The following is a 26,957-nucleotide window of genomic DNA, read 5'->3' as shown; positions in this document are numbered from 1 at the left end:
TCAGAGGCCTTACCTCCAGTGAAGCTTCCCTGCCCCAGCTGAGACAATGCCAACCCACTTAGCACAGCTTGGGAGAAAAAGGAACCTAGGGGACAAAGAGCCAGATGGGGCTCCAGTTACAGGCCTGAGCATCTGTACCACCCCCTTCCTAGCCCAGCCTTCCCTCAAGACAGCCCTGTCTAGAGAGCCTGTAGAGCTCATGTCAGGGGCGGCACTTTATTCAGGGAAGTGAGCCTGGGCCAGCGTGGGGGCCAGAGCCAGTACCAAAGCTGGGGTTTGATGGCTGGGCTCTTGGAGCCCGTAACAGCAGTGTTGCATTGGGAACCAGGCCTGCGGCCTTCAGGGTGAGTGCATCATCCTGGTAGACCGTGGGTGGAAAGGTGCTGAAGATCTCAAAGGTGGCTGCGTCCATGTCCCTGGGTGTTCATCAGAGTACATCAAGTTAGGCCATGGGACCAGGGACGCCCTGCAGCCCCCAGCCCTGCCTCATACCCACCTGGCCTTTGCTAAGAGGTTGCGCACGTCGCCTATGGTGTCCTCAGGCCGCATCATCAATAGGAAGACCTGCTCCCCATTCTCAGACTTGATGCGCAACATGGAGAGCGGAGGCACTGGCATGGTGGGTGACTCCTGGCTCCTGCAGGTCCAAAGGCCCTCAGTGCTCCCCAGCTCCCAGGTCCTTTCCCCTCTACCCTGCTCTCACCTCTGCCCAGCCCTCACCTCTGCCGCTCAGAAGCCAAGGCAGGTGTCTCCACTATGATCTCCTGGATCCGGGCAGGTATTGGGCAGCAGCTCTGGAAAGCAGCCATGAAAAGTGGACGGAGCCCTAGGTCCCACCTACATCGTTCCCTCCACCCTTAGAGAGGACCGGCTCATTCTTGAGCAGGAGTGGAGGAGCCCGTGAGCCAGAGAGCTGGCGTGTTGTGTGTAAAGGGAAGGAGGCTCTGGAAGGCAACAGCATCATTCTTCCGGTCCGATGTAAGAGACAAGCCCACCCAGATGACTGCCAGGCTTGGGGACCTAACCTAGCCTTAGCTCAGGGAAGACACTGAGCCGAGCCTGAAGGATGAGGAGCAGTTATCTGAAATGGAGCAGGGCAAGGACTCCCTACGGCACAAAGATCCCAAGCAACAAGAGCCTGAAAGAGGGATGCAGTCGGGGGCCTGGCAGCAGTTTACAGGTCTCGAAGCAAGGAAACAAGGAGACAGGAAAGAAGGGAAGGAAGGCTAGAAATGGGGAGGGCACTGGTACAAAATGTTCAGGGCCAGGATAAGGGCCTTGGCTTTCTCCAAGAATCCCCAGGCAGTCCCTGCTGAGGGCCATGGCTAGCAGGAGCAGGAGGGCGGTGGGAAGGTCAGCACAGAAAAGGTGTGAGACACCCTGCAGCCTAGACTAGGGAGGTGGGCTGCAGCCAGGAGCTCGAGGGGTGGCCAGACTGGACAAGACAACTTGGGCAAAGGAGATGAGTCGGAGACAGCCTTGGGTGGAGACCTGGGGAGAAGAGCGGGGTGATGGCAGAAGATAATGAACTCGCGGCATCTGAAAGGCCTGCAGGACAGTTGAGAAGGAGCTCCTAGGCCAAGCTCAAGGACATGCCCCAGGCTCGTCCCCTCACCCCAGCTGCCCTGTGGAGTGGAGCACCATCTCCACAGAGACTACAGTTCTGAGGGTGCACCTGCCATCCTGACCTCTGCTTGGGCCTTTAGGCCTGAGCCTCTGGGCAAGACACTGTAGGCTGAGCCAAGGTTGGTGAAAAAGTCCCCTGGAGAAAGCTGGGGAATTAGGGCAGGCCTCACCTGCAAGGTGTCCCTGATGGGGCCCCGGATGTCAATCACCTCGCCTTGTCGGATGACACACTTGGGAAGCCTGTTCAGGAATTTCTCAGCAGTCATCCTGGATCCTGCAGAGAGGGCATCGGGAACCTTAGCCCAGGAGGGACAGCAAGGGCTGGCACAGCCCCCCAGCCAGCCGTGGGGCCCAGCTTACCTGAAGTATCCTCCACCCTGTCTGAGGCCTTGCGCATTTTCTGCCGGCCCACCACGCGACCCTCACCTGGGAAGGAGCCCAGCCCATCCTCTGGGAAGACCTGATTGCGCAGGTCGCTTACCTGGCAGGAAGGAAGGGCCACAGAAGCAGGGAACCCAGCTCCTCAGCTCTGCAGCCTTACCCCCACCCATTTGCCCAAAGGCCTCGAGAATAACCCAAGAGAATCACAGTTCAAGTCTCTGCTACCGCCTCGGGCTCCGTTCGTGCAAGCGCCCCTTACTCATGCTAGCTGAAGCCATAGTACTGCCGACAACACACACTGGAAGCTGGTCACACAAGGTGATGAGTGTCAGGACAGGGCAGAGCCCTGCTCCAGTCTAGTCTGCAGGGTAGCCGCTATCACTGCGGTCTCCACAGTTGTCCTGTCCAGGCCGTTCCAAGGCTGTCTCCACACAGAACTCTCAACCGCCCCCCCCAGTCGTGACTCATACTCCTTTGCATCCTGATGGCACACACCCTCGCTGTGGAGATACCCGCCTCTGGAACCTGCTGCCTCCTGGTCCCCATGACGACAACCTTCCTCTCACTCAGCCCTGGCAACACACATGGGCTCCTTTCCTGTCCTGACAGCCCAGCCAGCCCTGCCTCCTTTCATTGTTTGCAACTCATGCCCCACTTCTACCCCAGCCAAGTGGTTTCCAAAGCTTCTGGAGAAAACTATGCTCCCTGTGCAGTATAGATTCCTCTAGAACCTCAGGACATCTTGGTGTCCTGAATGCTGGGGAGGGCAGAGTAGTGGTCTCGTCTCATGCCAATGCTGTACCTTCAAGATGCCAGCAGAGGGCACAGTCTGCTGCTCAGCTTGGGCGGGGGGGGGGGGGTGACCTCATGGCTGCTCTGGCCATGACAGCCTCGACTCTCTGCTCCCTCCCCTTCCTGCAGGGCATCCCGACTGGGTCCCCAGAGTGAAAAGCTCCCTCTTAGGATAGCTGATCCCTGAGCAAGCTATCCCCAGTCTCTTCAAAGCACATAGGGAAGGGGTGGGTTGAGGAGCCACTAGTTACCTTAAAGGGGCCTCCATCAGGATACAGCCGCTGGAGCTCTGTGGGAAAGAAGCCATCCAGTATATCCCGGAGGCAGCGCTGCAGGAGAGTGAACAGGCCTCTGTAGCCATGCTATGCCAAACCTGCTGCCTATTTAGTTGGCAAACCCTAAGCATCATACTCTTGAACTACTGAGAAGTCTGAGACTGGAGAGGTGGGGCCTGTGTACTCGGTGGAGGACACGCTAATGCAGTGAGCTGGCTTCACGTCTCCCAACAGGGGCGAGCAGCCCCATCCTACCTGTGTGGAGGGATCATAGAAGGGGCGGAAGGGCCCGTCAAACATCACAATGCCATTCCGGTAGAGCTTTAGTGGGATGGGCTCTAGGGTACGGAGCTGTGCCCCACCAGGCATTGGTGTCACCTGGGCCTCTCCCTCCGACACCAGCTCACTCAGGTCCTGCAGGCTGGCCAGCAGTCTGTCAAAGTCCACCTCAGGAGGTACTAAAGAATCCCCTGGCCAAAAAAAAAAAAAAGTAGATGCCCATAAGCCTCTTTGGCTGCTTGTACCCTGGCAGCTGTCTCTGGGGGACCCTCCCTCACTGAGAAGAGGCCTCAATTCCTAAAGGTGCCGTGCGAATACCTTGAACTGTTTGCTTATTTGAGCCCTGGTTCATATAGTCTTGAACTATATACTAAGGATGACCTTGAATGCTTTCTGATCCTCCTGCTTCCACATCCCAAGTGCTGGGATGACATGTCATCACACCTAGCAGGGGACTGACTTTGGGTCAAGAGCTTAATGTCCATCGTCCCATTTCCTCCACGTAGGTTCCTGCCCTGTAAGGGTTATACTCCTTCCCACTGTCAGAGATGGAAACTGAGACCAGAGAGAGTTTGGTAGCTTCTTAGATGTGCACAGCATTAAGACCAAAAGCCAAGTTTGATACTAGATCTATGCCAGGCACTGGGTTGGCAAAGCTCCCAGCCCTGAATCAAAGCTTTGAGGATTCAAATCCCAGCTCTGCACTTCCTCCTGTGTGGCCTTACCACAGTGCTCGGGGCTAGAATGGGATGCCAGTAGCTGCGGCCTCCCAGGGCGGCTACAGGTGCCAAGGAAATGGCCACGTGAGGGCTAACTTGGAACAGCCTGAACTATACACGTCCGACCACTGGTCACCAGCTCTACCTTGCACAAATGGTCCTCGGGCCAACCCCAAGGCTGGGAGGCAGGGGCTGTTTAATCTCCACTCTATGCATGAGGAAACAGCATCAGAAAAGAGGAAAATGACTCAGCTCAGGCCATCTGGAAAGCTAGAGGACTTAGGACCCAGCTGCATCGTCAGGAGGAGGGGGACAGGAGGGGGGTAGATGACAGTCAGGATGCTGGGCCAGCTGCTGCACAGGTGTGACAACTTCTGGGCCTCACTCTGAGAACCTGCCAGGCTCTGGCTCCTCTGGAAACTGCTGCCTGCACACATGGCTGTGCACAGTTTAAGAGGGTGTCAACATGATCAGGACGGCCATGAAGGGGCCAGAAGAAAGGGTGGTGGGCAGGAGGGATGCCAGCTGGGGCCCCGCCCCTCGAGTGCAAGCCTCCAGCACACATCTGGCTGTGGGCTCTGTGAAAGCTGTCTTCACCAGGACAGCTAGGCTGTGGCAGGATGTGGGACAGGGTGTTGGCGATGCAACTGCTCTCCCCCAAGTAGACAGACCTACAGGTACAGGGGCTGTGCTTCCTGTTGTCTCTGCAGCTGATGAGCCCTAGGCCCTCTGCCAGCCTTTCTTTCTCCTTGGCACTGGCTACCATCTGAAGGGCTATGCCTACCCATCTCTGGACTTGCGCAGTCTTCCCTGCTGTGTGCACCAGCAGCCCAGTTTACATGACACTGAGAAGTAAACCTCATGGATGGGAAGCAAGCGCTCTGCCAACTGCATTATACCTACCCTGCCCCACAATGGTTTGACATTGCTTTCCTTTACAGTTAGTTTAAGAACAAAACAACAACAAAAAACAAACCAGAAAGTATCTCCCATAAGGCCAAGACAGACATGGGATGGGCAGGGCAAGGAGACAGACTGGACAATGCTAAGAAATACTGACGGCAAGTTTGCTTCAGAAGGCTGGCCTGGAGGGCAGGGACTGGAGACCAGAAGCAGGGCATTTCATAGATGAAGAGGTGAGGGCAGGGTGGTGGTGGCGCACGCCTTTAATTCCAGCACTGGGAGGCAGAGGCAGGCAAATGTCTGTGAGTTCGAGGCCAGCCTGGTCTACAAGAGCTAGTTCCAGAACAGCCACGGCTGTTACACAGAGAAACCCTGTCTCGAAGGGTGGGGAGGGAAGGAAGAATGGGAAGGACTAGGGCAGGGAGAGACAGAGGAAGTGAGGAACTGGTCTACTTCCTGCCTAGAAAGTAAGAGAAACCTGGCCGGGACCAGGAAGAGGACAGAGGAGGTCGGCTGGGCTGGGCTGCCGTAGGGTGCAAAGACAGTAGGGAAACTAGGGCTCCCAGGGAGGAATCACGGCTCCAGGAAAAAGCACTCGGGGAGTAGGACAGGAGGGGCCTGGTGTGGTCAGCACAGGGCAGCTGTCTAATCAGTGAACACCCCCCCAATGGAGTTCAGCAGAAACCTTCATCTGGAGAGAGGTGTGGTGGGCCCTCCCACACAAGGCAACACAGGCCAAAAAGTAAGTCCTAGGTCTGCCTTAAGCCAAAGGAGGGGGCATGTCCCTTTTGTGGGATGGGTAGGTAAGAACCCTGATATGGCCGCAAGTCAGTGGACTTTGTATCACCGTTCCCATTTAACGGATGAGGAAATTGGGACATGTGAGGTGTCATGTTCCATGTAAGCCTTGCAGAGACCGCATGACTCATTTAGCTCTCAGTGGCCATGCCTCCCCCTCAAGTACCAACCCAGCCTCTCCCCACTTCCCTGGCCCCCAAGGGCCACACTGGCATGACTGCTGCTTGTGAGCTCCACGGCCTCGGCAAGCAGGCTTCTCTGCCTCAGCTTCTTCTTGTGTAGGAGGACAGCTCCCTGTCTTAGGAGATGCTGTTGGGCCTCCCAACTTACTGTGGGCACAGGCTGCACCAAGCCCACCTCCTCTGAGAACCTTGCTGGGACCCCCTGGCTCTTCTGCCTGGTTCCTGAAGCCCGAGCCCATCCCCTGGGCCTGTCACACACACTTTGTCATTTTGTGTGACTATTTGCCTTCCAACTGCTGGGCACTCCTTGAACCCTAACCTGGCCCAGCTGGATGTCCTAGAGGCTTGTGCCGACCCACGGGGGCACCTGTGTATCTGCCTGCCACTGTCAGGAGCGTGGCTCTGCTGGGCTCTGGGAGCATCAACACTCTCTAGAGTCCTGTCCTCCAGGCCATACCCTAGAGGGGCTAGGGTTTGAGACAGAAGCGAGTGTAGGAGAAGTGTGTCCACCCAGGGCAAATCAAACAGGCTGCCGGCGTGGCCTCCTGACCTAGGAATGTGGGAAGCACCAACCAGACTCAGGGGCTTGGGGCTTGGGACTTGGGCAGAAAGCTAGCAAAGACAGGTTGGCCAGCGATGTGCGGGGAGGGTGGGCATCTGAAGACAGACGGGAGAGTGAAGAGCACCAAGCCCACCGATGTGCTTATCCCTGAGGCCCAAGACCTGTCGTGTGTTGTGGCCAGGCAAAAGTTCTTGATCTAGAACATTCTAATTACTCCCTTTGGCCCAAAACTGGCGTTCTGGCCCTCCTGCCCACTGGCAGTCTATGGGAAGTGACAGCCAGCAAAATAGGTAAAACCAGTGCCCAGCAATGAGGCAGCAAGAAGCTGGCAGTGGAGGACCCCAGGGGCAGAGCCGGGCTAGTCCCTGACACAAGAGGAAGTTCTAAGGAGGAAAAGCTCTAGAAATGGAAAACGTTTCCTCATGTGGCAGGAAGAACTAAAGGCCCCTTCCACACGGAAAGGCAAGAACAACGGAAGTGCAGCAGGCTCTGTGCCCAGGAGCTCCGAGATGGAAGGCAATGGTGGCCTCCACAGGGGGCTTTAGCTGGGGAGCGCGAGGCTTCACAGCCAGGGAGCTGCACCAACAGAACAGAACACGGATGATGCCTGCTAGAGGGCAGGCTGTGGGGGCACAGGGGACAAGTAGAAGACATGTTCAGACACCAGCCATCTGGTCCAGCCCCTCCTAAAGGAGGCCGGAGACACTTTGGGCCAGGAGGAAGGCTGCTCTCCAGGATGGGAGGGGCGTGTGAAGCAGAGAGAGCCTCACCTCACAGGGTGGACACCAGGGACAACACTAGGAAACATCAGCCTTCAGCATCCCAGCACCCACAGCCATCTGCTGGGGACTCAGGCCTAGAGGACTGTGACCAGGGCACATGCCCTGGGCTGCTCTGGTCTGATCCATAGATCTGCCTAGCAGGCCCTCAGGTGCTTCCCATGGCCTGGGGCCGCACTGCTCCCTAACATCCTCCCATGGCCTGGGGCCGCACTGCTCCCCTAACATCTTGTCATAGCCACGGTCCAAAGCCACCTCTGACTCCTCTCTTCCATCGTCCACACCGCCCAAGTCTCTCCTCTGTCTCCTCTTGTCCTCTACACCAGCACCGCCTCACCTTCTATCAAATGATTGGGCCACATCCCAGTGGGCTCTCAGCCCCCTCCATTAGTCTTCAGATACTCTGCCTTAGTTTGCCCATCTATAAAATGGAATACCCTTTGGCCCATGCCAAGGATGTTTATTCAAAACACTATGAAAGCTGTAAAAAAGCCAGGCATGGTAGTGGCACATGCCTTTAATCCCAGCACTTGGAGGCAGAGACAGAATCATCTCTGTGAGTTTGAGGTCAGTCTAGTCTACATAGCAAGTTCCAGGACAGCCAGAGCTATCCAGTGAAGTCCTGTCTCAAAAATAAATGAATAAATAATAAGGAAGGGCAGAAGATATATAAATGGACTGTATTTAAACATGGGAGGGTTGAGATTTAGGGTGAGTAAGGCGAAGCCCAGGCCCAAATAGAGGCCATGCTTGCAACATGGGTTTAAGAGGCTGTTTGGATCCCTGGAGCTGGAGTCACGGGTGGTTGTGAGCCACCCAGTGTGGGTGCTGGGAACTGAACTCGTCCTCTGGAAGGGCAGCAGCATCTTAGCCCTCAGCCACCTATCTTCCTAGCCCCATGTTTGATCTTTGAGATAGGGACTCTTGTAGCCCATGCTGTCCTCAGAACTGCCTCCTCCTAGCTGCGGACAATCTTTAACTCCTGATCCTCCTGTCGCCACCTCCTGCGTGTTGAGACTGCGTCACTCTGCCTGGCTCACCAGGTGCCAGGAGAGGAACCCAGGCTTTATGCATTACAGGTAAACACCCTACCAACTGAGCCACGCCCTCAGCCCTAGACTCTGGTCTTTATCTAAAGGACACTTTGACAGCTACGCCGTTGTCATCTTCTAGACAGTCCCTTTGGGAATGCTGCTTCGGTTCCCAGGGCACTTGTTTCCTTTGGAGTTTGGGACAGAGTATGACATGCAAGGGCCTCCGTATGTGACTCATTTGCTATTGGTAAAACCCCGAGGGTGACAATGTGCGCCCCATTTTGTTGATGAACTTGAGGCTCAGGGAAGGGAAGTGGCTTGCCTAAGCCACAAGCCACCCCTGAACAGGTGGTGGAGTAGACATGAGGATCTGAGTTAGATTCCGAAGCGAAGAGGTGAAAATGGGCCCCATTTCAGAAACAGCTTTTTGGACCTGAATCTAAGGACAAAGTGGGTTGGGAGCCGGTTTTGTGAGGTTTTGTTTTTGTTTGTTTGTTTAAAGACAGTGACCTTGGGTGGTAGTGGTGTAAACCTTTAAGGCGGGTCTCTGATTTCAAGGTCAGCCTGTACTACAAAAAGGGTTCCAGAACAACCAGGGCTGTTACACATAGAAACCCTGTCTCAAAAACAAAACAAAACAAAAAGCATCAAATATCTAGTAAGTCTGGGTCTCTATAGTCCTTGGCAGATGAGCAGGTAGAGACCCAAGTGAGACCAGGGAGGGAGACCTTGGCTTGCTTTCCCTGGGTCAGGGGCAAGGTGTTGGTAACTCAGCAACCCCACCTCCACCCCAATACTGAGAGGCCAGGGCTTAAAACAAAGGTCCTCTGGGATAGTGGCAGGCCAACAGGGAGTTGCTGAAGGGGGCCAGGGCAGATGCTCTACTGTACCTGGCTTCCAGAACTTCTTGGCTGTCATCCAGTCTCGCCCATCATTTTCAGAGGCTATCTTTTCCTCCGAGTCCTCCTGGTCCATGGGCTCGCCCACCCACTGCAAACCATAGTCACTGAGGAAACGCTGTGGGCAAGAAGAGAGAGATGTGGTAGGCACCACCTGCCCAGTTTCCATGGAGAGTGCCAGTCCAACCCAGCTGTTCTCAGCACAGAGCAGCCTGGACAAAAAGACTCTAGCCACTTCCAGCCTGTGACTGTGGAAGCCCTTGACCCTCTAAAGCAGCGGGCTTCTTCCCTCTGAGGGCGCAGCCAGCACCTGTTTCATTGTGCCCAATAGACCTCTCACGTCAGGTACTTAACACAGTATGTGACCCAAGAACTCCTTAACGCTGGCCACTGCAGCTCTGGGGTCAGTGCGGGTCTGGCCTAACATGAGGAGGTGGCAAGGACACCTGCTCCACAGGAGTGAGCCTTCCTCTCCTTCCTGACACAGACTTGGTGTGCACAGCTCACATGTCTGTGGTTCTAGGTGTGTGCAGTGCACATGCACAGATGCACTTGTGTGTGGGCCCAGAGGACAGGCTGGTGTCACTTCCTCAAGCACTGTCTGCCTTGGTGTTTTTCACTCAAGGGCCTGGCTGCTGCCTGGATCACGCTGGCTAATGAGTTCCACCTGTTTTCCCAGCTCCAGGATGATTAACTCCATGAAACCATTCCTGCCTTCTTTTCCTTTTTTCTGTTTTAATGGATTCTAGGGACAGAACAAAGGTCCTCATGCTTGAAGCAAACCCTTTACTGACCGAGCCATCTCTTCCCCAGCCCAGAAGGAGTTGCATATACTTTTTTTTTTTGGGGGGGGGGCATGTTTCCAGACAGGGTTTCTCTGTGGAGCCCTGCCTGTCCTAGAACTCACTCTGTAGACCGGGCTGGTCTCAGATCTGCCTGCCTCTGCCTCCCAAGGGCTGGACTAAAGGTGTGTCCTTCTTGGCCAGCTCTTCTGTGCGCAGCTCACTCAGGGGTGAGGGGTGCAGCTATCAATTGCCTGCCGCTGTGGGCCCTGATGCCATCGGTCTCCACTTCTCCCAACAGCTGATTTCCCCCTCACTGCTTCTGTGCCGTTTCTACCCACACACACCTGCGAGGTTCCTCGTGCCCAGCCCTGACCACTTTCCCTTTGTATGGCTCTTGTCCACCCCTCCTTACATAAGGACAGAACCCAAATCCACAGTCAGTGAGGCTCTCACCTCTGAGCTTGACTCCCACTCACCTCACAGCCACGTGCAAATACCCACCAAGCTCCAAATCCACGCATACCGACGAGCCTGAGCCCACACTGCCCCAGACCTCTCCCATCCCAGCAGCCAATACCTCTCTAGCTACCAACCTCCATGCCCCCACTCCTCTCTGTTGTAGGACCCACAGCAAGGCGCTCGGTGCCACCCCAGCCCTCAGTATTCTAGCTCAGGCTCTCACCCTAACCCAAGCTGTCATGGCCTCCTCCCCACCTCTGTCCCACACCGAGGCTGTCTGTCAGGTCTTCTACTCCTGCTGCTGCCAAACTCCGAAGTCAGTCTGTCTTTCAACAGGGCTGGTTCCTTCCTTCCACATACATGGCTGCTTCTGTCCCATTTCCACTTCCTGCACCTACGAAGCTGCCAGCACCCAGCCGCCACCACTCTCCTTCAGGGCTCTGTCCACGTGCACAGATTCCCTCAAACAGAGCCCACAGCGAGGCCCCTTTGGCCTGACCTCTCTTTCTCCCTCTTCACAGGACCTCCACAACCAGACGTGAGCCTGTGGAGCCTTCCGCCTCTGCCTAGACCCTCACAGGCCCCGCCCCTTTCCAGATCTGTTTGCAGTGGCTCCTCCCACTGTCTCTCACACCTGCTGCTAGCCACACGTGTCTCTCCGCTGCTGCAGACTGTTAGTCTGGAGCATGTGGAGACCGTGTCTTGTTTTACAGATGACACGAGCCTAATGGCTGGAGTGTCAAACAGGATAAACACTTCAGGTTTGTTCAATTGATGAATCAATAAACATGCGAAGATGCATGTGGGAGCCAGGGGTGCACTTGGCTGCAAGGCTGTGGCCCTGCCCCACAGGCTACACATTCCCAGAGGGTGGTTCAGGCACACCTGCAGTTGCCACCAACAGCCCCAGATGTGAACATCTGCAGTGGGCTGCAGGTGCTGGTATCATGGACTGGGGCTTTGGAAAGCCTTCTGCTTGGAGACTGAGCCACTGCATTCCAGCAAGGCCTCAGAGGGGGCCAGCAGAGGACCGTGGCACTGTGCCTGTCAAGCAGGCAGGAATACTGGAACCTTCTGAACACCCAGTGCCTTCCAACTCAAGCCTTGAAGCTTGACTGCAATGCTGAGTGGAAAAATGACTGAGGTGACCAAATCAATGGATAAAGAAGTCATGGCCACCAGACAGTGGTGGCACATGCCTTTAATCCGAGCACTCGGGAGGCAGAGGCAGGCGGATCTCTGAGTTGGAGACCAGCCTGGTCTACAAGAGCTAGTTCCAGGACAGGCTCCAAAGCTACAGAGAAACCCTGCCTCGAAAAAAAATAAATAAATCATGAGGACCACCTGGCACTAGGTCCAGGTTCTTAGAGGTCTCTCAGAGGAAGAGATGAGGCCCCAGGAAAGCAGAGGATGAAGAAGAGCCCACACTGGTCCACATCAGCAGGGGCTTCAAGGGCTTCTCCAGGAGAAGGTGGGATTTGGTCCATGCAGAGAATAGTGTGGGCCAGGGGCCTAAGGTGGGAAAGAGTAAGGAAGGCAGAGTGGCTCTGTGTGAGGGAGGAGGGCTAGTGAGGGAGGAGAGCTGTGTGAGGGAGGAGGGCTGTGTGAGGAGGGAGGAGGGCTAGTGAGGGAGGAGGGCTAGTGAGGGAGGAGAGCTGTGTGAGGGAGGAGGGCTATGTGAGGGAGGAGGGCTAGTGAGGGAGGAGAGCTGTGTGAGGGAGGAGGGCTGTGTGAGGAGGGAGGAGGGCTAGTGAGGGAGGAGGGCTAGTGAGGGAGGAGAGCTGTGTGAGGGAGGAGGGCTAGTGAGGGAGGAGGGCTATGTGAGGAGGAGGGCTGTGTGAGGGAGGAGGGCTGTGTGAGGAGGAGGGCTGTGTGAGGGAGGAGGGCTGTGTGAGGAAGGAGGACTGTGTGAGGGAGGAGGGCTGTGTGAGGGAGGAGGACTGTGTGAGGGAGGAGGGCTGTGTGAGGGAGGAGGGCTGTGTGAGGAGGAGGGCTGTGTGAGGAAGGAGGGCTGTGTGAGGGAGGAGGGCTGTGTGAGGGAGGAGGACTGTGTGAGGGAGGAGGGCTGTGTGAGGGAGGAGGGCTGTGTGAGGGAGGAGGGCTAGTGAGGGAGGAGAGCTGTGTGAGGGAGGAGAGCTGTGTGAGGGAGGAGAGCTGTGTGAGGGAGGAGGGCTAGTGAGGGAGGAGAGCTGTGTGAGGGAGGAGGGCTAGTGAGGGAGGAGGGCTGTGTGAGGGAGGAGAACTGTGTGAGGGAGGAGGGCTGTGTGAGGGAGGAGGGCTGTGTAAGGAGGGAGGAGGGCTAGTGAGGGAGGAGGGCTGTGTGAGGGAGGAGAGCTGTGTGAGGGAGGAGAGCTGTGTGAGGAAGGAGGGCTGTGTGAGGAAGGAGGGCTGTGTGAGGGAGGAGGGCTGTGTGAGGGAGGAGGGCTGTGTGAGGAGGGAGGAGGGCTGTGTGAGGGAGGAGGGCTGTGTGAGGAAGGAGGAGGGCTGTGTGAGGGAGGAGGGCTGTGTGAGGAGGGAGGAGGGCTGTGTGAGGGAGGAGGGCTGTGTGAGGAAGGAGGAGGGCTGTGTGAGGGAGGAGGGCTGTGTGAGGAGGGAGGGCTGTGTGAAGGAGGAGGGCTGTGTGAGGAGGGAGGGCTGTGTGAAGGAGGAGGGCTGTGTGAGGAGGGAGGGCTGTGTGAGTAGGAGGGCTGTGTGAGGAAGGAGGGCTGTGTGAAGGAGGAGGGCTAGCCACAGAGCAGCAGCGCTGGAGCAGAGCAGGGTGAGTCAGGAGTATGTTAGGGAAGAGCAGAGTCTGCGTCGGCCCCAAAGGAGTAAGTGTGCCCTGGTGCTGGACACCTGCCCTGGCTCTAAACTCCAGGTCAGCCCAGAGCAGGCCAGCAGGCAGGGCCCCAGAGGATGGTGAGGGGTTCGTGCAAATCCTTCCAGGCAGCTGAGACCAGGGAAAGGGGCCTGGCTACACATTCCACCGAGCCTGACCTCTCACCTCCATCTCGCCAACCTGCCGTTGCAGCTGAAAGCACTGTGTCTCAAGCTCCTCCTGCCTCTCTGTTGCAATGCCTCCTGGAGAAGAAGTGAGTGAGTCTACTGCCACAACCTAGAGCCTGGCAAGAGATCTGCCCAAAGGGCTTCTGGGGATCCTCTGAGAACCACCCCTAAGCTGGTCTTGCTGATCTCTCTCTTAACCCTGAGTGGTGGAGGTGGAGGTGGTGGTGGTGGTAGTGGGTTTGCCTGAACTGACTTTCGAGAGCCAGCCATCCCTTCTTTCACTGGAGCGTGCCCCCCATACTCTCAACAGAGAAGTCTGTGTATAAGGCATGGGGTGAAGGGTTATTATCCCTCTGGTCCCATCTGTCCAGACCCTACCAGGAGTCTGCCTGATGCCCTTGGAGTCTTGATTCCCAAAGCCACTGTCCAGGCTCCCATGATTCCAGGGACCTAAGCAGGTACCTGACCCAGGGCTTCTTACCCTGGTTCTGCTGGAGGGTCTGCACCAAATCCTCCAGGGCCAGGATCTTCTGGTCCTGAAGCAGTGGAACTCAGAGTGAGTGCAAGTCCTGGTGGGTCCCAGAACCCCACAGGGTAGTAATGAGGTAACTTTAGCCCTCCCCATGGGCCGAGCCTTTGAGCCTTTGAGCATAAACCTGTCCTTATTGCCCTTCGGTATAGCCCCTGCTCTGAGCCTTGATAACCCCATCTCTCTGATAGTCGCACTAGCTGAGGAAAGGCCCAGCCCATCTTGGGCCCAGTGTCCAGGTCCTCCCTCTGCTCACCAGCCTGCTAACTACCCAGCCCACATTCTACCAGGCTCTGCCCTCTGCTAAGCTCATGGAGACCAAGATCATCCATAGGTCATGGCTTGCCATCAAAGCAGGCTATTCTGGGGCTGGAGAGATGGCTCTGTGGTTAAGAGCACTGACTGTTCTTCTAAAGGACCCTTCCAGAGGACCCAGGTTCCATTCTCAGCACCCACATGGCAGCTCACAACTGTGGCTTTGGAGCCTGTCCTGGAACTAGCTCTTGTAGACCAGGCTGGTTTCAAACTCACAAAGATCCGCCTGTCTCTGCCTCCCAAGTGCTGGGATTAAAGGCGTGCCCCAGCACCGCCCAGCACGTAATTTTTTTTTAAAGATTTATTTATTTATTATGTATACAACATTCTGCCTCCATGTATGCCTGCACACCAGAGAAGGGCACCAGATCTCAGTACAAATGGTTGTGAGCCACCATGTGGTTGCTGGGAATTGAACTCAGGACCTCTGGAAGAGCAGCCAGTGCTCTTAACATCTGAGCCATCTCTCCAGCCCCCCAGCACGTAATTTTTTTAAAATATTTTTTAAAAACCAGGCTGTTCCATTCAAGGAAACAGTCCTCCCTGGCTGTCTCCTGCCTCAGCCCTTACCTTGGACAGTATCTCATCACTCTGGACCTTCAACTGTTGCTCCAGCTCCCGCAGCTTCCTGACCATGGTAGTCATCAGATCCGAGTCATCGAATACAGGGACTGTCAAGTGGACAAAGTTTCTAGTGCTCAGGTCTGGAGCTGAGGCTGACGTGGGAAGGGCCAGAGAGGGAGAGGGCCACAAGGATGGAAGGAGCAGCCTCAACAGCAGTAATGTTCAGGCATGGGCCTTAAAGCTCTTTACACGGAGCAGCTCACGCCAACCCCACAGTGGGCTGTGAAGTCAGTGGGCTACAGGCAACTTTGTGAAGCTGGGTGGGGTGCAGCAACTTGTTCCAGGGGCACACATCAGTGCAATACATAGGCTACGTCATTTAAGTCATGTGTGCGTGTGTGTGTGTGTGCAGGCTTATATATTCCCATGCACACACATGCAGAGCAAAGGAGGACATGGGTGCCTTCCTCTATCACTCTCACTTTTTTTTTTTTTTTTTGGTGGCAGTGGTGGGGCAAACTAGGGCCATATGCATGCTAGGCAAATGCTGAACCTAAAGATTGCTGTTTGGGGTAGACTAGCTGGCCAGAAACTCCCACAATCTACCTGTCTCTGATCTCTTCTGGTGGGGTTAAGACATACAGAGCCATGACAGGGCTTTATATGGATGCTGGGGCTTGACTGCAGGGCCTCTTGCATTCATGAGTACTTTTACCCACCCGCCATCTCCTTGCCATCAAGCCTGGTGACCTGAGTTGGATTCCTGGAATCCACGTGATAGAAGAAAAAGAATGAGTTGTGGACACATACACACTCAACCTTGTGTGTGACCACAGGAACACACACAATAAATAAATAGATAATCACCCAACGCCCCTGTATTTTCTAACACAAGTGGTTGGGATTTTGTCAAATGGGCGTGGTGGTGCACACCTTTAATCCCAACACTTGGGAGGCAGAGGTAGGGAGAGCTGTGAGTTGGAGGCCAGCCTGGTCTGCAGAATGAGTTCTAGGCCAGCAGGGGCACACAGTGAAATCCTGTTGAAAAGACAAAGGTAAGCCAGGCGATGGTGGCGCACGCCTTTAATCCCAGCACTTAAGAGGCAGAGGCAGGCGGATCTCTGTGAGTTCGAGACCAGCCTGGTCTACAGAGCTAGTTCCAGGACAGGCTCCAAAGCCACAGAGAAACCCTGTCTCAAAAAAAAAAAAAACAAAGGTAAACATGGCTGTTTTAAAGATCTAAAGAGGCACAGATAATACTGCAGCGATGCATGAAGCCGCGTGCCTCCCAGGCCCCAGATCAGGGGAAAATCATTCTGAGAGACACTGGACCCGCTGAGGAGACCGGAATGTAGGAAAGAGAGATGTTAAGGGGATTAATACATTACCCAGAGGTGCAGCGATAACACTGTCTGTGCTTCCTTATCATTAGGGCTGCAGGGGCACTGAAGGAGCTAGATCTGCGGTCAGGGTCAGGACCTCTGGGTTCCCTCTAGCCTGCTCATCCAAGATGCCCTTCTGTGCCTGTCTCTGCAGGCGGGGGAGGTGACCCCGGTGAGAGCTTAGCTACTATAAGGTGGGGGACATTGGACTCCTACTTCAGCTTGTCTGTACACTGAAAATGCTCCAAATCAAGCCCGGAGCCAGGGTGGTGCTGTGCCACTTTCATCCCAGCACAGGAAGACCAGGAGTTCAAGGTCATTCATGGCTATAGTGAGTCTGAGGCCAGCCTAAACCACACGAGGTGTCCCAAACCTCACCCTCAAAAAAAAAAGAAAGAAAGAAAAAAGGAATGAAGGAAGAAAAGAGTGAGTGAGATGGGACAACACAAGCCCTCTTCATCCCATAGACACTAACTACCCTAACTATATGGAAAGCAGGAACTGCAGCCATTGTCATGAGACCACACCAGATACCCAGGATGGCATAGGAGAAAGATGAAGAAAACCAAACTCTATCTTGACGTCATCTTCAAGTCCCTGAATTACCAGCCCTGGAGTTGCCTCCTTAGGGCTTCTTTGCCCAAGGGATAACACAGCTCCCTAGTGTGTATGTTCACGGAGTCAGGGCTCTCTGGAACCTAGAACCAAAAGCATCTTTTATTCTTTCTTTGGGGGGGGGGTCGAGACAGGGGTTTCTCTGTAGCTTTGGAGTCTGTCCTGGAACTAGCTCTTGTAGACCAGGCTGGTCTCGAACTCACAGAGATCGCTTGCCTCTGCCTCTCGAGTGCTGGGATTAAAACCATGAGCCACCACCGTCCGGCTGCCAAAAAGCATCTTAAGCCACTTTTTTGTTTTGTTCCTTCCTTCCTTCCTTCCATTCGTTTTGTTTTTTGAGATAGGGTTTCTCTGTGTAACAGCCCTAGCTGTCCTGGAACATTCAATCTATAGATCAGGCTGGCCTCGAACCCACAGAGATCCGCCTCTCTGAATGCTAGGATTAAAGGAGTGCACCACCACCCAGCACCTTAAGCAGGAACAGCATACAGGGCATGCTGCCCTCACTGGGGCAGTATGGAGAAAAGGAAAAGTCCACACGAGAAGTGGGGAAGACAAGGGAGCACTGAGAAAGCAGGAAAGACCCTAGGAGCAATGGGTGACTGTGGAGCCATCAACCATCTAGCTAGCGCAGTCAATCTGAAAAGGAGGCAATGGGGCAGGCGAGGCTGCTGCTGAGCAGAGAAATGGAGGAGAGGCAGGTCCTATTGGAGACCTTGGTGGGGACACACACCAGCTGGGAGTGGCAGGGACAGGTGGAGAGAGGATGTAGAGTCCCTAAAATGGAAGAAGGTGGCGGGTGCACGACGGCTGCTGTCCCCAGCAAGGTGCAGGAGATCCTGTCTTTGATTAAGTCACTGTGGGACTTGAGCCAGGAAAGTCCTGTCTCTTCTACTTTAACCCTCTGCAATGTCAAATAGAGGAGTTTAGTCTAAGGCACCTCCTGCTGTCCTTCAGTAAGGTGACCACTGCTCTAAGTACTCTGAGCGAGAGCTAGAAAGCAAAGAGATGTTAAAGTTGCTTAAGCCATCAGGGCTCATCCCCAACTTCCCCTGATCCTGCCCAGTGCCTGTCTGGCCTCTCTACCCCGACCCCACCCCACTGTAGGCAATTCCATATAGGCCTTTGCAGACACAAAGTCAGGTAAGAACACCCTACTATGGGACTCTCAGCCTTTCGAAAAGCAGATGGCCAGAGGCTCCCCTTCAGGCCCTTCACTGTCTCTGAACCTGAACTGCAGACCCGCTGATAACACATTTGCTAGAGACTGGAGAGGTGCTAGTCACAGCCTGGCCTGGGGGTTGGTCAGGCCCCCAACCTGCGGCTTTAGGTTAAATCCTGTCCTGGATGGGTTTGGGGATACAGGCACTAGGGCAGCTAGCCAGAAGGAGGAGCAGTGCCTCAACCCAGCAGGTGAGAATAGGAGCCCTGGGTCACAGGTCCTCACCCCACCTCTAGAGCCTCTGCTGCTGCTGTGAGCAAGGGGTCCCACAGCCCTTTAGCCCTCTGCTCTCACCTTGCCTACTCACAGGGGCACCAACGCCTCCATAGCAGGAAGGGACAGAGATCTTTTCTTCTGAGTCGTGTCCATCATTCAGCATGTCCACCTCATCTTCTGCAGACAGGAACGCCGAGGTCACTGCTCTGGCGCCACAACCCAGAAAGCACTCTGGCCCTGGGCCCTGGCCAGAAGAAACAGCTTATATACTGCCCCCCAAGGATACACAGTCAAGGGAGCGATAAGGCCAGGGCTCCAGGGAGGGAAGGCAAAGGCAGAGGCTGAGGTCCACATCTCTGGTCTTCCCATAGTGTCAGGGTCCCATAACCACCTCACATTAGGCAGAGAAGTTCTATGACAGTGTGGGCATTTCTGCTGAGGAGCAGGGCAAGGGGTGGAGAGCTGGAGAGTACGGGGAGCAGACCAGATGCCCAGCCTCATAAGACCTCAGCACGCTCTTTCCCTAGCTGCCCAGCTGTGTAAGGTGAGGGGAGGGGCACAGGCAGAGCACACACTCACCATCTCTGTAGATTCTTATCCCTCGCCTCCTGGGAACCCAGGCAGGAAGAAGGAACAAATACAAATTAAGCCTCTTGGAATGCCACCAAGGGAAGGTTTCAGGCCCCATGCAAGGCTAAAAGAGATAGAGGTTAAGCCTCTGTCTCCTGAAGACTCCCCCCCCCCCACCAAGCTGTCCTTAGCCAGGGTGATCTGAGGGACAGCATGCTGTACATTGTTTAACTGCTCCCAACAGAGAAAGATAGAGGGACACTGCAGGACCGTTTTGGTGGGAAGAGTCCACAGCCCATGGAGCTGGCCCTAGCTCCTCTCTGTAGCACAGTGGGCCCAGGCTTGCTGCTTAGCCTCCCTGAATCACCCTGGCCTAAGCAAGACTCCAAGTGTGTTCAGAAAAGCAACAAGGAAACAGGATGTAGAAAAAGCTTTGCTCCAGGTGTGGTGGCACACGCCTCCAGCACTTTGGAGGTCGGGGCAGTGGATCTTTGTAAATTTGAGTCCAGCCTGGTCTACAGAGAGAGTTCCAGGATGGCCAGGGCTACACAGAGAAACCCTGTCTTGAAAAAACAACAACAACAATAATAATAAAAAAAAAAAGAAAAAAGCTTTACAAGAGGACTGGAACAAGATATTCGGCACTGGCACAGAGCCCAGCACAGACGGCCCAGGCTGACAGGACACTCATGTCTGCAGAGCCAGTGAGTGAACAGTGAATGACAAGACTCTCACGGGGCCAGGCCTTCCAGAAAGCACCACCCGATCTTTGGTCCACACAAAGCAGTGTTCCCGGAGGCACAGAGAAAAGGAAGATGGACACCGAAAGCCACCAACGGCTCTCTGTATGTCTGTATTTCCCTAGCACTAGCGTCATTCTCCTCTGGTGAGGGAGGGCAAGGACACAGGGCAGGGGCACAAGGACCTAGAGGCCAGCTGCCTCCTTCTTACCCAGGATTCACAGACTCCGACTCTAGGGGCACCTTCCGTGTCTTGCTAAGAGAGGCCAGAGGTGAGCTCATTGCTCTAGTCTTGAGGCTAGCTGTCAGGAACTCCTGAGAGGAAACAGGGGAGTCAGTCCTTGGGGACACAGGAGGCCCAGGACTTCAGGTCAGGAGGAGGAAACGGCAGCTTTTCCTGAAGAGGAGCACTGTCCAGGAGAAGCAGACCTCATTCCTCCAATGTGGGCCAGGGTTCCTGATGTCTGCTGGCTCCTCTGAGCAGCTGACTCTCTGCTCTAAACATGGAGCCCCTTGCCTGTTGAGGTGAAGGGCCTGGAACTTCCCCAAGCTTAGAGTGTGGGCACAGACTTATGTGTTCTTATGGATCCATCACTGAGCTGGTTGGCATAAAGCCCGATCTCCTCCCCGCCTGCAGAACCCAGGAGCCACCCCGATCATCTCAGGCAGAGTGGGCTACCCACAGGCAGGAGTCATTGAAGATACAGCCATGTACCATGGAGGTCAACCGCCTGGGTCCTTGCACATGCCCTGCAGCCCAGCGTTAACTGGCACCTCACTTCCTCCCTGTAAAATGTGCATGGTATCAGCACCTACCAGACAGGTGACCAGAGAGGGCACGCAAAGTCCCAAAGCATTCTGCCCAATGCCAAACTCCAAGGCAGGCACACGCCAGCTGAATTGTGGCTGTGTGGGGCCATTGTTATTCACACATGGGACTAACACTCGAAAATGCTGACTCCCCTCTTCTGATGAGGAATGTGTGTGTGTAAGTCAGCTCTAACTAAAGCCACCTCTCTGTTCCCTTCATAAGTGATTAAAAGCTAGCAAGTCTAGAGCCAGAGAAGGGATCTCCGCTAGGGAGGGTCTGAAGTGTGTCTTTTCAGAATGAACCGTAGGCAGTCCTTGGGAAATGTGACACTGCCCTTCCCTAATGCACTGGTCGGTTTGTATCAACATGACACCAGCTAGCGCCATCTGGGAAGAGGGAGCCTCCATGGAAAAAGGCTCCCATTGGGTTAGGCTGTAGGCAAGTGGGCCGCAGCCCTCTGCTGGCTGTGCCATTCCTAGGCAGGGAGGTCCTGAGTTAGATAAAAGCGGGCTGAGCAAGTCATGGGGAGCAGGCCAGTTAGCAGCAATCCTCCGTGGTCTTTATTTCATTTCCTGCCTGACTTTCCTCCATGTTGGACTATGACATAGGAAGTCTAGGCTAAGTAAACTCCTTCCTTCCCAAATTCCTTTTGGGCGTGGTCTACAGAGAGCAAACAAGGACAGACTGACAACTGACACTCTCCTATAGGGAACCTATGCTGCCTGGAGGCAGCCTCCTCACCCACCATCCAGCCTCCTGGTCACATCCCTGCATTGCTCTGTGACTCTCTGGGTTCCCGCATGATTTGTGTGGCTAAACAGGACAGCCCCCAGAGGCTTCTTTCCCTGATGCCCACAAGCAACAAAGACATGCCACACCCCTGAACAAACCTCCCCAAGGGCTCCTTTCACCCTTGAATGAAAAACTCAAAGCTGGGCATGGTGATGCAATACCTTTAATCCCAGCTCTTGGGGGAGACAGATCCCTGTGTGTTCCAGGTCAGCCAGGGCTACATAGTGAGATCCTGTCTAAAAAAAAGGAGGAAGAGGAGGAGGGCGAGGAGGAGGAGGAGGGCAAGGAGAGGAGGAAAATAAAATTCCCATGGGTGATCTGGCCCTGTTTGCCTCCTCAGTTTATCTGCCCCCCCAAACCATCTCTGCACTGAAGACAGCTAAGCAACGCCTTGAACACAGGGCTCCCCGTCACTAGCCTCCTCTCCCAGGAACCAAGCTCTTCCATTTTTGGTGGTAAGCCTAGGCCTAATGGCTGCTCTCTCTCCAGCCCTAGCCTCCTCTTCTGGAATGGACTCCTCTGACCCATACTCTTCCTGTGCCCAGGCTAACCCCTCTGTTTTCCTTGTTTCCTCCTAGGCTGTAATTTAGCTCTTCATTTGGAAACTATCAGAGAGTCACAGGAAAGCAGATCTAAGAGGTCCCATATCCACTACCCAGCCTCTTTCTGTAGTTACCGTTTTACACAACCCCAGTAAAGCATGAGCAGCAGCAGCTGTTTCCGTGGTTTGTGTGTACAGGCCGGTGCCACCTGACCACATGGACAGACGGGGTTTAACCACCACCATCAAGACGTAGGCCTTTCCCACCCCCACACTTTCTCCTGTAGCCGGAGGCACCCTCTGCCGCCTCACTAGCCTGGACCGCAGGCAACCACAACTGTTTTATCCCTACAATTTTCTGATTGATTGATTGATTGATTGATTGATTGATTGATTGATTGATTGATTTAGACAAGGTCTCAAGGACTGCAGTGATGGCTCAGAGGTTAAGAGCGCTGCCTGCTCTTCTAGAGGTCCTGAGTTCAATTCCCAGCAACCACAAGGTAGCCACAACCATCAGGAATGAGATCTGGTTCCCTCTTCCAGCATGTAGGCAGAACGACTATATACATAATAGATAAATAATTTTTTTTAATTTTTTTGTTTGTTGTTTTTAGTTTTCTTTTTTTTTTTTTTTTTTTGGTTTTTCGAGACAGGGTTTCTCTGTGGTTTTGGAGCCTGTCCTGGAACTAGCTCTTGTAGACCAGGCTGGTCTCGAACTCACAGAGATCCGCCTGCCTCTGCCTCCCGAGTGCTGGGATTAAAGGCGTGCGCCACCACCGCCTGGCCGATAAATAATTTTTTTTAAAAGGTGGACCTGTCTACCTCCTTTAGAAAAGAAAGACAAGGTCTCAGCATGTAGCCCTGGTTGGCCTAGAACTCACAGATCTCACCTGCCTGTGCCTCCTAAGCATCACTCCTGCGCAGCTCTGGAGTTCCCTTTGATAAAGCTACATAAATAGAGTCATAAACTATATAATCACCTTTTTCCTTACATACTGTTAGCAAGACAGACTTCATATACTTCACCATTTCAAAGTAAAATTAAGGGGTTTTCAGTCAGGATTTCTGTGTAGCCCTGGCTGTCCTAGAACTTGCTCCGCAAACTAAGGGACCCACCTGCCTGATTCTGCCCCTGGAGTGCTGGGATTAAAGGTGTCTGCTCAGCTTTAAGAGTTGTTTGTATACTTGGTTTTGTTTTTTTTTTTTTGGTTTTTAATGTTTTGCTATTGAGACAAGGTCTTACTATCTAGTCCAGGATGGCCTCTAACTTGGGATCCTCCTGCCTCAGTCTCCCAGTGCCCAGAGTCCTGCAACTGCCACCACTATTTACCTCTCTGTATATGCATGGGTGCACACACATACAGGTGTGTGTGCACGACCACCTGGAGTGTCAGTCCTCAGACACTCTCCACACTGTACTATTATTTTTTTTAAAGTTTGTCACTAGCCTGGAACTTGTCAATCTAAGGTGGCAAGCAACAAGCCCTGTGGATCCCCCTGCCTCCACTTTCCCAGCACAGGGATGACAAATGCTGGCCTGGGACACATGTGGGTTTTTGTTTTATTTTAAGTGTGTATTTTATTTATTTGTTTATTATTTATGTATTTGTGTGTGTGCACGTGTGTTTTGCACACGCACACACCATGGTGAACATGTGAAAGTCAAGAGGGTATCCTGAAGAAATCAGTGTTCTTTTGCCACCACATGGATCCTGGAGAAGGAATTCAGGTGGTCAGACACGGCAGCAGGAGCCTTTACCCTCTGAGTCATCTTGCCAACCCTCACATCTGTTTTTTAAAATAGGTTCTAGAAATCAAAGTCAGGTCCTCAAGCTTCCTAAGCAAGTGCTTCACCAACTAACCTGTCTCCCTAGCCCCTTGCTGTTACTTTGAGACAAGATTTCACTGTTTAACTCTGTCTGGCCTCTCAGTCACAGAGATTCTCTGCCTCAGCCTCCTGAGTGCTGAGATTACAGGCATGAGTCACCAAAAGACCCTGTGAAGCCCAGTGTAGTGGTGCACATCTGTGGTCCAGCAAAGGGAAGGCTGAGCTCAAGGTTAGCATGGGCTACAGAGCATAACCAGGCCAGCCAGAGGCACACGGTAAGACCTAGCCAAAAACAAATGCACACCAGGGCCGTAGTGGTGCAGGCCTTTAATCCCAGCACTCGGGGGCAAAGGCAAGTGGATCTCTGTGAGTTCAAGGCTAGCCTGGAACTAGCCTGGGCTACAAGAGCTAGTTCCAGGACACCTAGAGCTGTTGCAGAAAAACCGTAACAGAAAAACCGTGTCTCAGAAAATTAATAATAATAATGATAATAAAAATAAAAGAACAGTCGGGCAGTTGGGCTGTGGTGGTGAACGCTTTGAATCCCAGCACTCCGGAGGATCACAGAGACAGGAGGATCTCTGTGAGTTTGAGGCCAGCTGGTTTATGGTCTACAGAGTGAGTTCCAGGACAGTCGGGACTGTTACACAGAGAAACCCTGTCACGAAAAACCAAAGAAGAAAAATAAAAAGAAAAGTCAAACTTAAAAAAAAAAAAAACACAAAAACCTGTGCACCTTAATAGCTTACTCTCCTCTACCTTCCAGCTCCTCCCCACTTCTCCCAGCCAAGCCTAGGTGGTTATTAACAGATCTGCCCAGTCTGGACATTTCCTATAAATGGAGCATAAACACGACGAGGATTTATAGTGAGGGGTGGTGTGGAGACTTATGTCAATCATGTTATCGGTAAAACAGACTCGCCCAACCGAACCCAACAGTGTGCCACAAAGTCAGCTCCAACTTCATTGTGTTTCTCTCTCCTTTACTCTCGCTTCATCCCGTCAGTGAGCAAACCCTTTAGACGAAACTCTGCAATGTCTCTCACGGTGAACTCTTTTTTCCTCATGCCTCTCAGGCCTCTCTGGATGCAATTCTTTCAGGCTATTATACCGCAGGTTTTACTTTTACTCTTGTCTAAGCTGGTGGTGTACCTTCCTTTGAGCTCTGGGCCCTGAGGACAGAATTAAGTAATGCCTTCAGTGGTCCGGGAATTTCTCCTGAACAGGACTGTGCCTTCTCCCCGGGGCCAAAAACACGTTGTTGTTGCTGCTCCAGGCACTTGGGGTTGAAAAGCTAGACAGGTGCTCTACCACTGAGATAACCTCAGTCCTTTTAAACTTATTTTAATGTCTTATTTATTTGTATTTTATGTGTATTGGCGTTCTACCTGCATATATATCTGTGTGAGGGTGTCAGATCCCCTGGAACTGGAGTTACAATCATAAGCTGCCATGTGGGTGTTGGGAATTGAACCTGGGTCCTCTGGAAGAGCAGTCAGAGTGCTCTTAACCTGAGCTAACTCTCCAGCCCCCAAATTTATATTTAATTAATTAACACTTTTTTAAGGGCTGGAGTGTAGAGAGCTGCGTGGAGCCACACCTGATAATCAGCTCCTAATATTGGCTAAGGCCTGATCACGCAATGATTGTCAGCTGCTTGCATATGCGTGGCCCTATGGGCAGTGCCCACCTGGCAATCTGGGGTTGGCGGCCCGTGCTTTTTTAAGGGCTGGGGGAGGTTTGCCCTGAGAGAAAGAGGGAAGAAAGAGAGAGAGAGGGAGGGGGAGAGGGAGAGAAAGAAAAAGAGAACAAAGTCCTGAATAAACTGCTAGCGAGAAGAGCTCTGGTGTTGTGTCTTCCTTGCTGGTCGAGGTGGGCGTGACACTGGAGAGTGAGCCCAGGGCCTCACACTTGCTACACAGGCGCTACATTGCTGAGCTACTACGTCTATGGTCTTTTGTTTTTTTTAAATGATAAAATCTTGGACTTAAAAATGGCTCGGAGAGGGCTGGAGAGATGGCTCAGCGGTTAAGAGCATTGGCTGCTCTTCCAGAGGTCCTGAGTTCAATTCCCAGCAACCACATGGTGGCTCACAACCATCTGTAATGATATCTGGTGCCCTCTTCTGGCCTGCAGGCACACACGTAGAAAGAATATTGTATACATAATAAATAAATATTTTTAAAAAAATGGCTCGGAGGTTAGAAGCAATTGCTGCTCTTGAAGAGAGCCCGCGTTTGGTTTCCAGCGTCCACGTGATAGCTCACAACCCCCTAGTAACTCCAGTTCCAGGGAATCTGATGCTTTCTTCTGGCTTCCTCCGACACCAGGCATGCACGTGGTACAGACAAATACATGCAGACAACTTACATATATGAATAAAATTATATACACAGAAAAAGAGAGGTCTTTGCCCACTGTGGCCCTGAATGGACTCTTAAGTCCAGGCTGGTTTTGAACACGTGGCCCTCCTGCTCCTGCCTCCTGAGTGGTTAGGATCACAGGTCTGCAGAGCACCAGCCCCAGCCTTCTATTGTGTTCAGTTATTTGTTTTTTAAAGATAAGAGTCTCACTACGTAGGCCAGGCTGGCTTCAAACTCAGAGATCCTCTCCTGCCTCTGCCTCTAGAGTGTTGAGATTAAAGGCCTGCACAATCAACCTGGCCTTGCTTTACTTTTTTAAAATTTGAGGCAAGGTCTCGCTAAATTGCCCTAAAAGGCCAGAGATGGGTTTCACACTCGCAGGCCTCCTGCCTCAGCCGCCACAACCGATGAAGGTTGTCACGGTGCGGTTGTCGCCTCAGGTGAGGGTTACAAACACGTCCTGTGCCTCTCTAGGGGACAGAGCTCGGGGACACCCTGGGCACAGTGACTGCCAGGTGGCTGCGCGCCCAAACCCCGCCCCGAGCGCCCGCCTTCTGCTCCGCCTCCACGCGCGGACACCGTGAGCGGGATCCCCACGCCCCTCCTGAACCGAGCCACGCAGACCGCGAGTCCGCAAAGTCAGGGCGAGGGCCCTGGCCTGCGGGAGGACTTGGCGGGGCAGAAAGGCCTGGCCGAGACTCACCACGGGGCCAGCGAGCCGTCCCGCGGCGCCGCCATCTTGTTGTCTCGGGGTTTCCCAGGCGACCGGGACTCGAGCACTTCTCATTGGCTAACTCCGAGAGGCTCGCTGACGAATCAGTGGGCAACGACAGCGGCTGTAGCCGACGGTGCCCGAGCCGCTCGGGATACTTCAGGTCCCAGAATGCACTGCTCTGTGAGGTCAGAGGTCACAGAGCTTTGCTGGGAGCCTCTGGGTCCAAATCAATACTGAGTTAAATTAATCTTGGGGACGTAACCTTTCTTTTGTTTCCCCATCTGATCATTCAA

General features: G+C 53.7%; 1 protein-coding gene across 2 annotated transcripts; it reads right to left on the bottom strand.

Annotated features, from left to right (window-relative positions):
- Nucleotides 1–197: 197 nt before the first annotated feature.
- On the bottom strand, nt 198–26,681 carry Ubxn11 (UBX domain protein 11). Of its 2 annotated transcripts, XM_075945695.1 has the most exons (15): nt 26,653–26,681; nt 19,823–19,926; nt 18,881–18,909; nt 18,380–18,478; nt 14,873–14,973; nt 13,940–13,994; nt 13,457–13,533; nt 9,221–9,347; nt 3,330–3,544; nt 3,051–3,128; nt 1,987–2,107; nt 1,797–1,900; nt 721–794; nt 497–637; nt 198–416 (listed from the first exon to the last, which is right to left on the bottom strand). In XM_075945695.1, exons 2-15 carry the CDS (start codon nt 19,891–19,893, stop codon nt 221–223), a joined length of 1,488 nt encoding a protein of 495 aa, XP_075801810.1. In that variant the 5' UTR covers nt 19,894–19,926; nt 26,653–26,681; the 3' UTR covers nt 198–220. The 2 variants fall into 2 exon arrangements, with proteins under 2 accessions (XP_075801810.1, XP_075801811.1); XM_075945696.1 differs by lacking the exons at nt 18,881–18,909; nt 26,653–26,681 and having other exon boundaries at nt 19,823–19,927.
- Nucleotides 26,682–26,957: the final 276 nt, after the last annotated feature.

The sequence above is a fragment of the Microtus pennsylvanicus genome, chromosome 13 (assembly GCF_037038515.1).
Source record: "Microtus pennsylvanicus isolate mMicPen1 chromosome 13, mMicPen1.hap1, whole genome shotgun sequence".
NCBI classification, from domain to species: domain Eukaryota; kingdom Metazoa; phylum Chordata; class Mammalia; order Rodentia; family Cricetidae; genus Microtus; species Microtus pennsylvanicus.
This window is presented reverse-complemented; position numbering and strand designations above follow the sequence as displayed.

Coding starts and splice junctions, on each gene's coding strand:
- Ubxn11 (XM_075945695.1), bottom strand. CDS start 19,893: ATGAGCTCACCTCTGGCCTCTCTTAGCAAGACACGGAAGGTGCCCCTA. Junction 18,479..18,880: donor GATAAGAATCTACAGAGATG/GTGAGTGTGTGC, acceptor TCCTGTCTGCAG/AAGATGAGGTGGACATGCTG. Junction 417..496: donor AACCTCTTAGCAAAGGCCAG/GTGGGTATGAGG, acceptor ATGAACACCCAG/GGACATGGACGCAGCCACCT.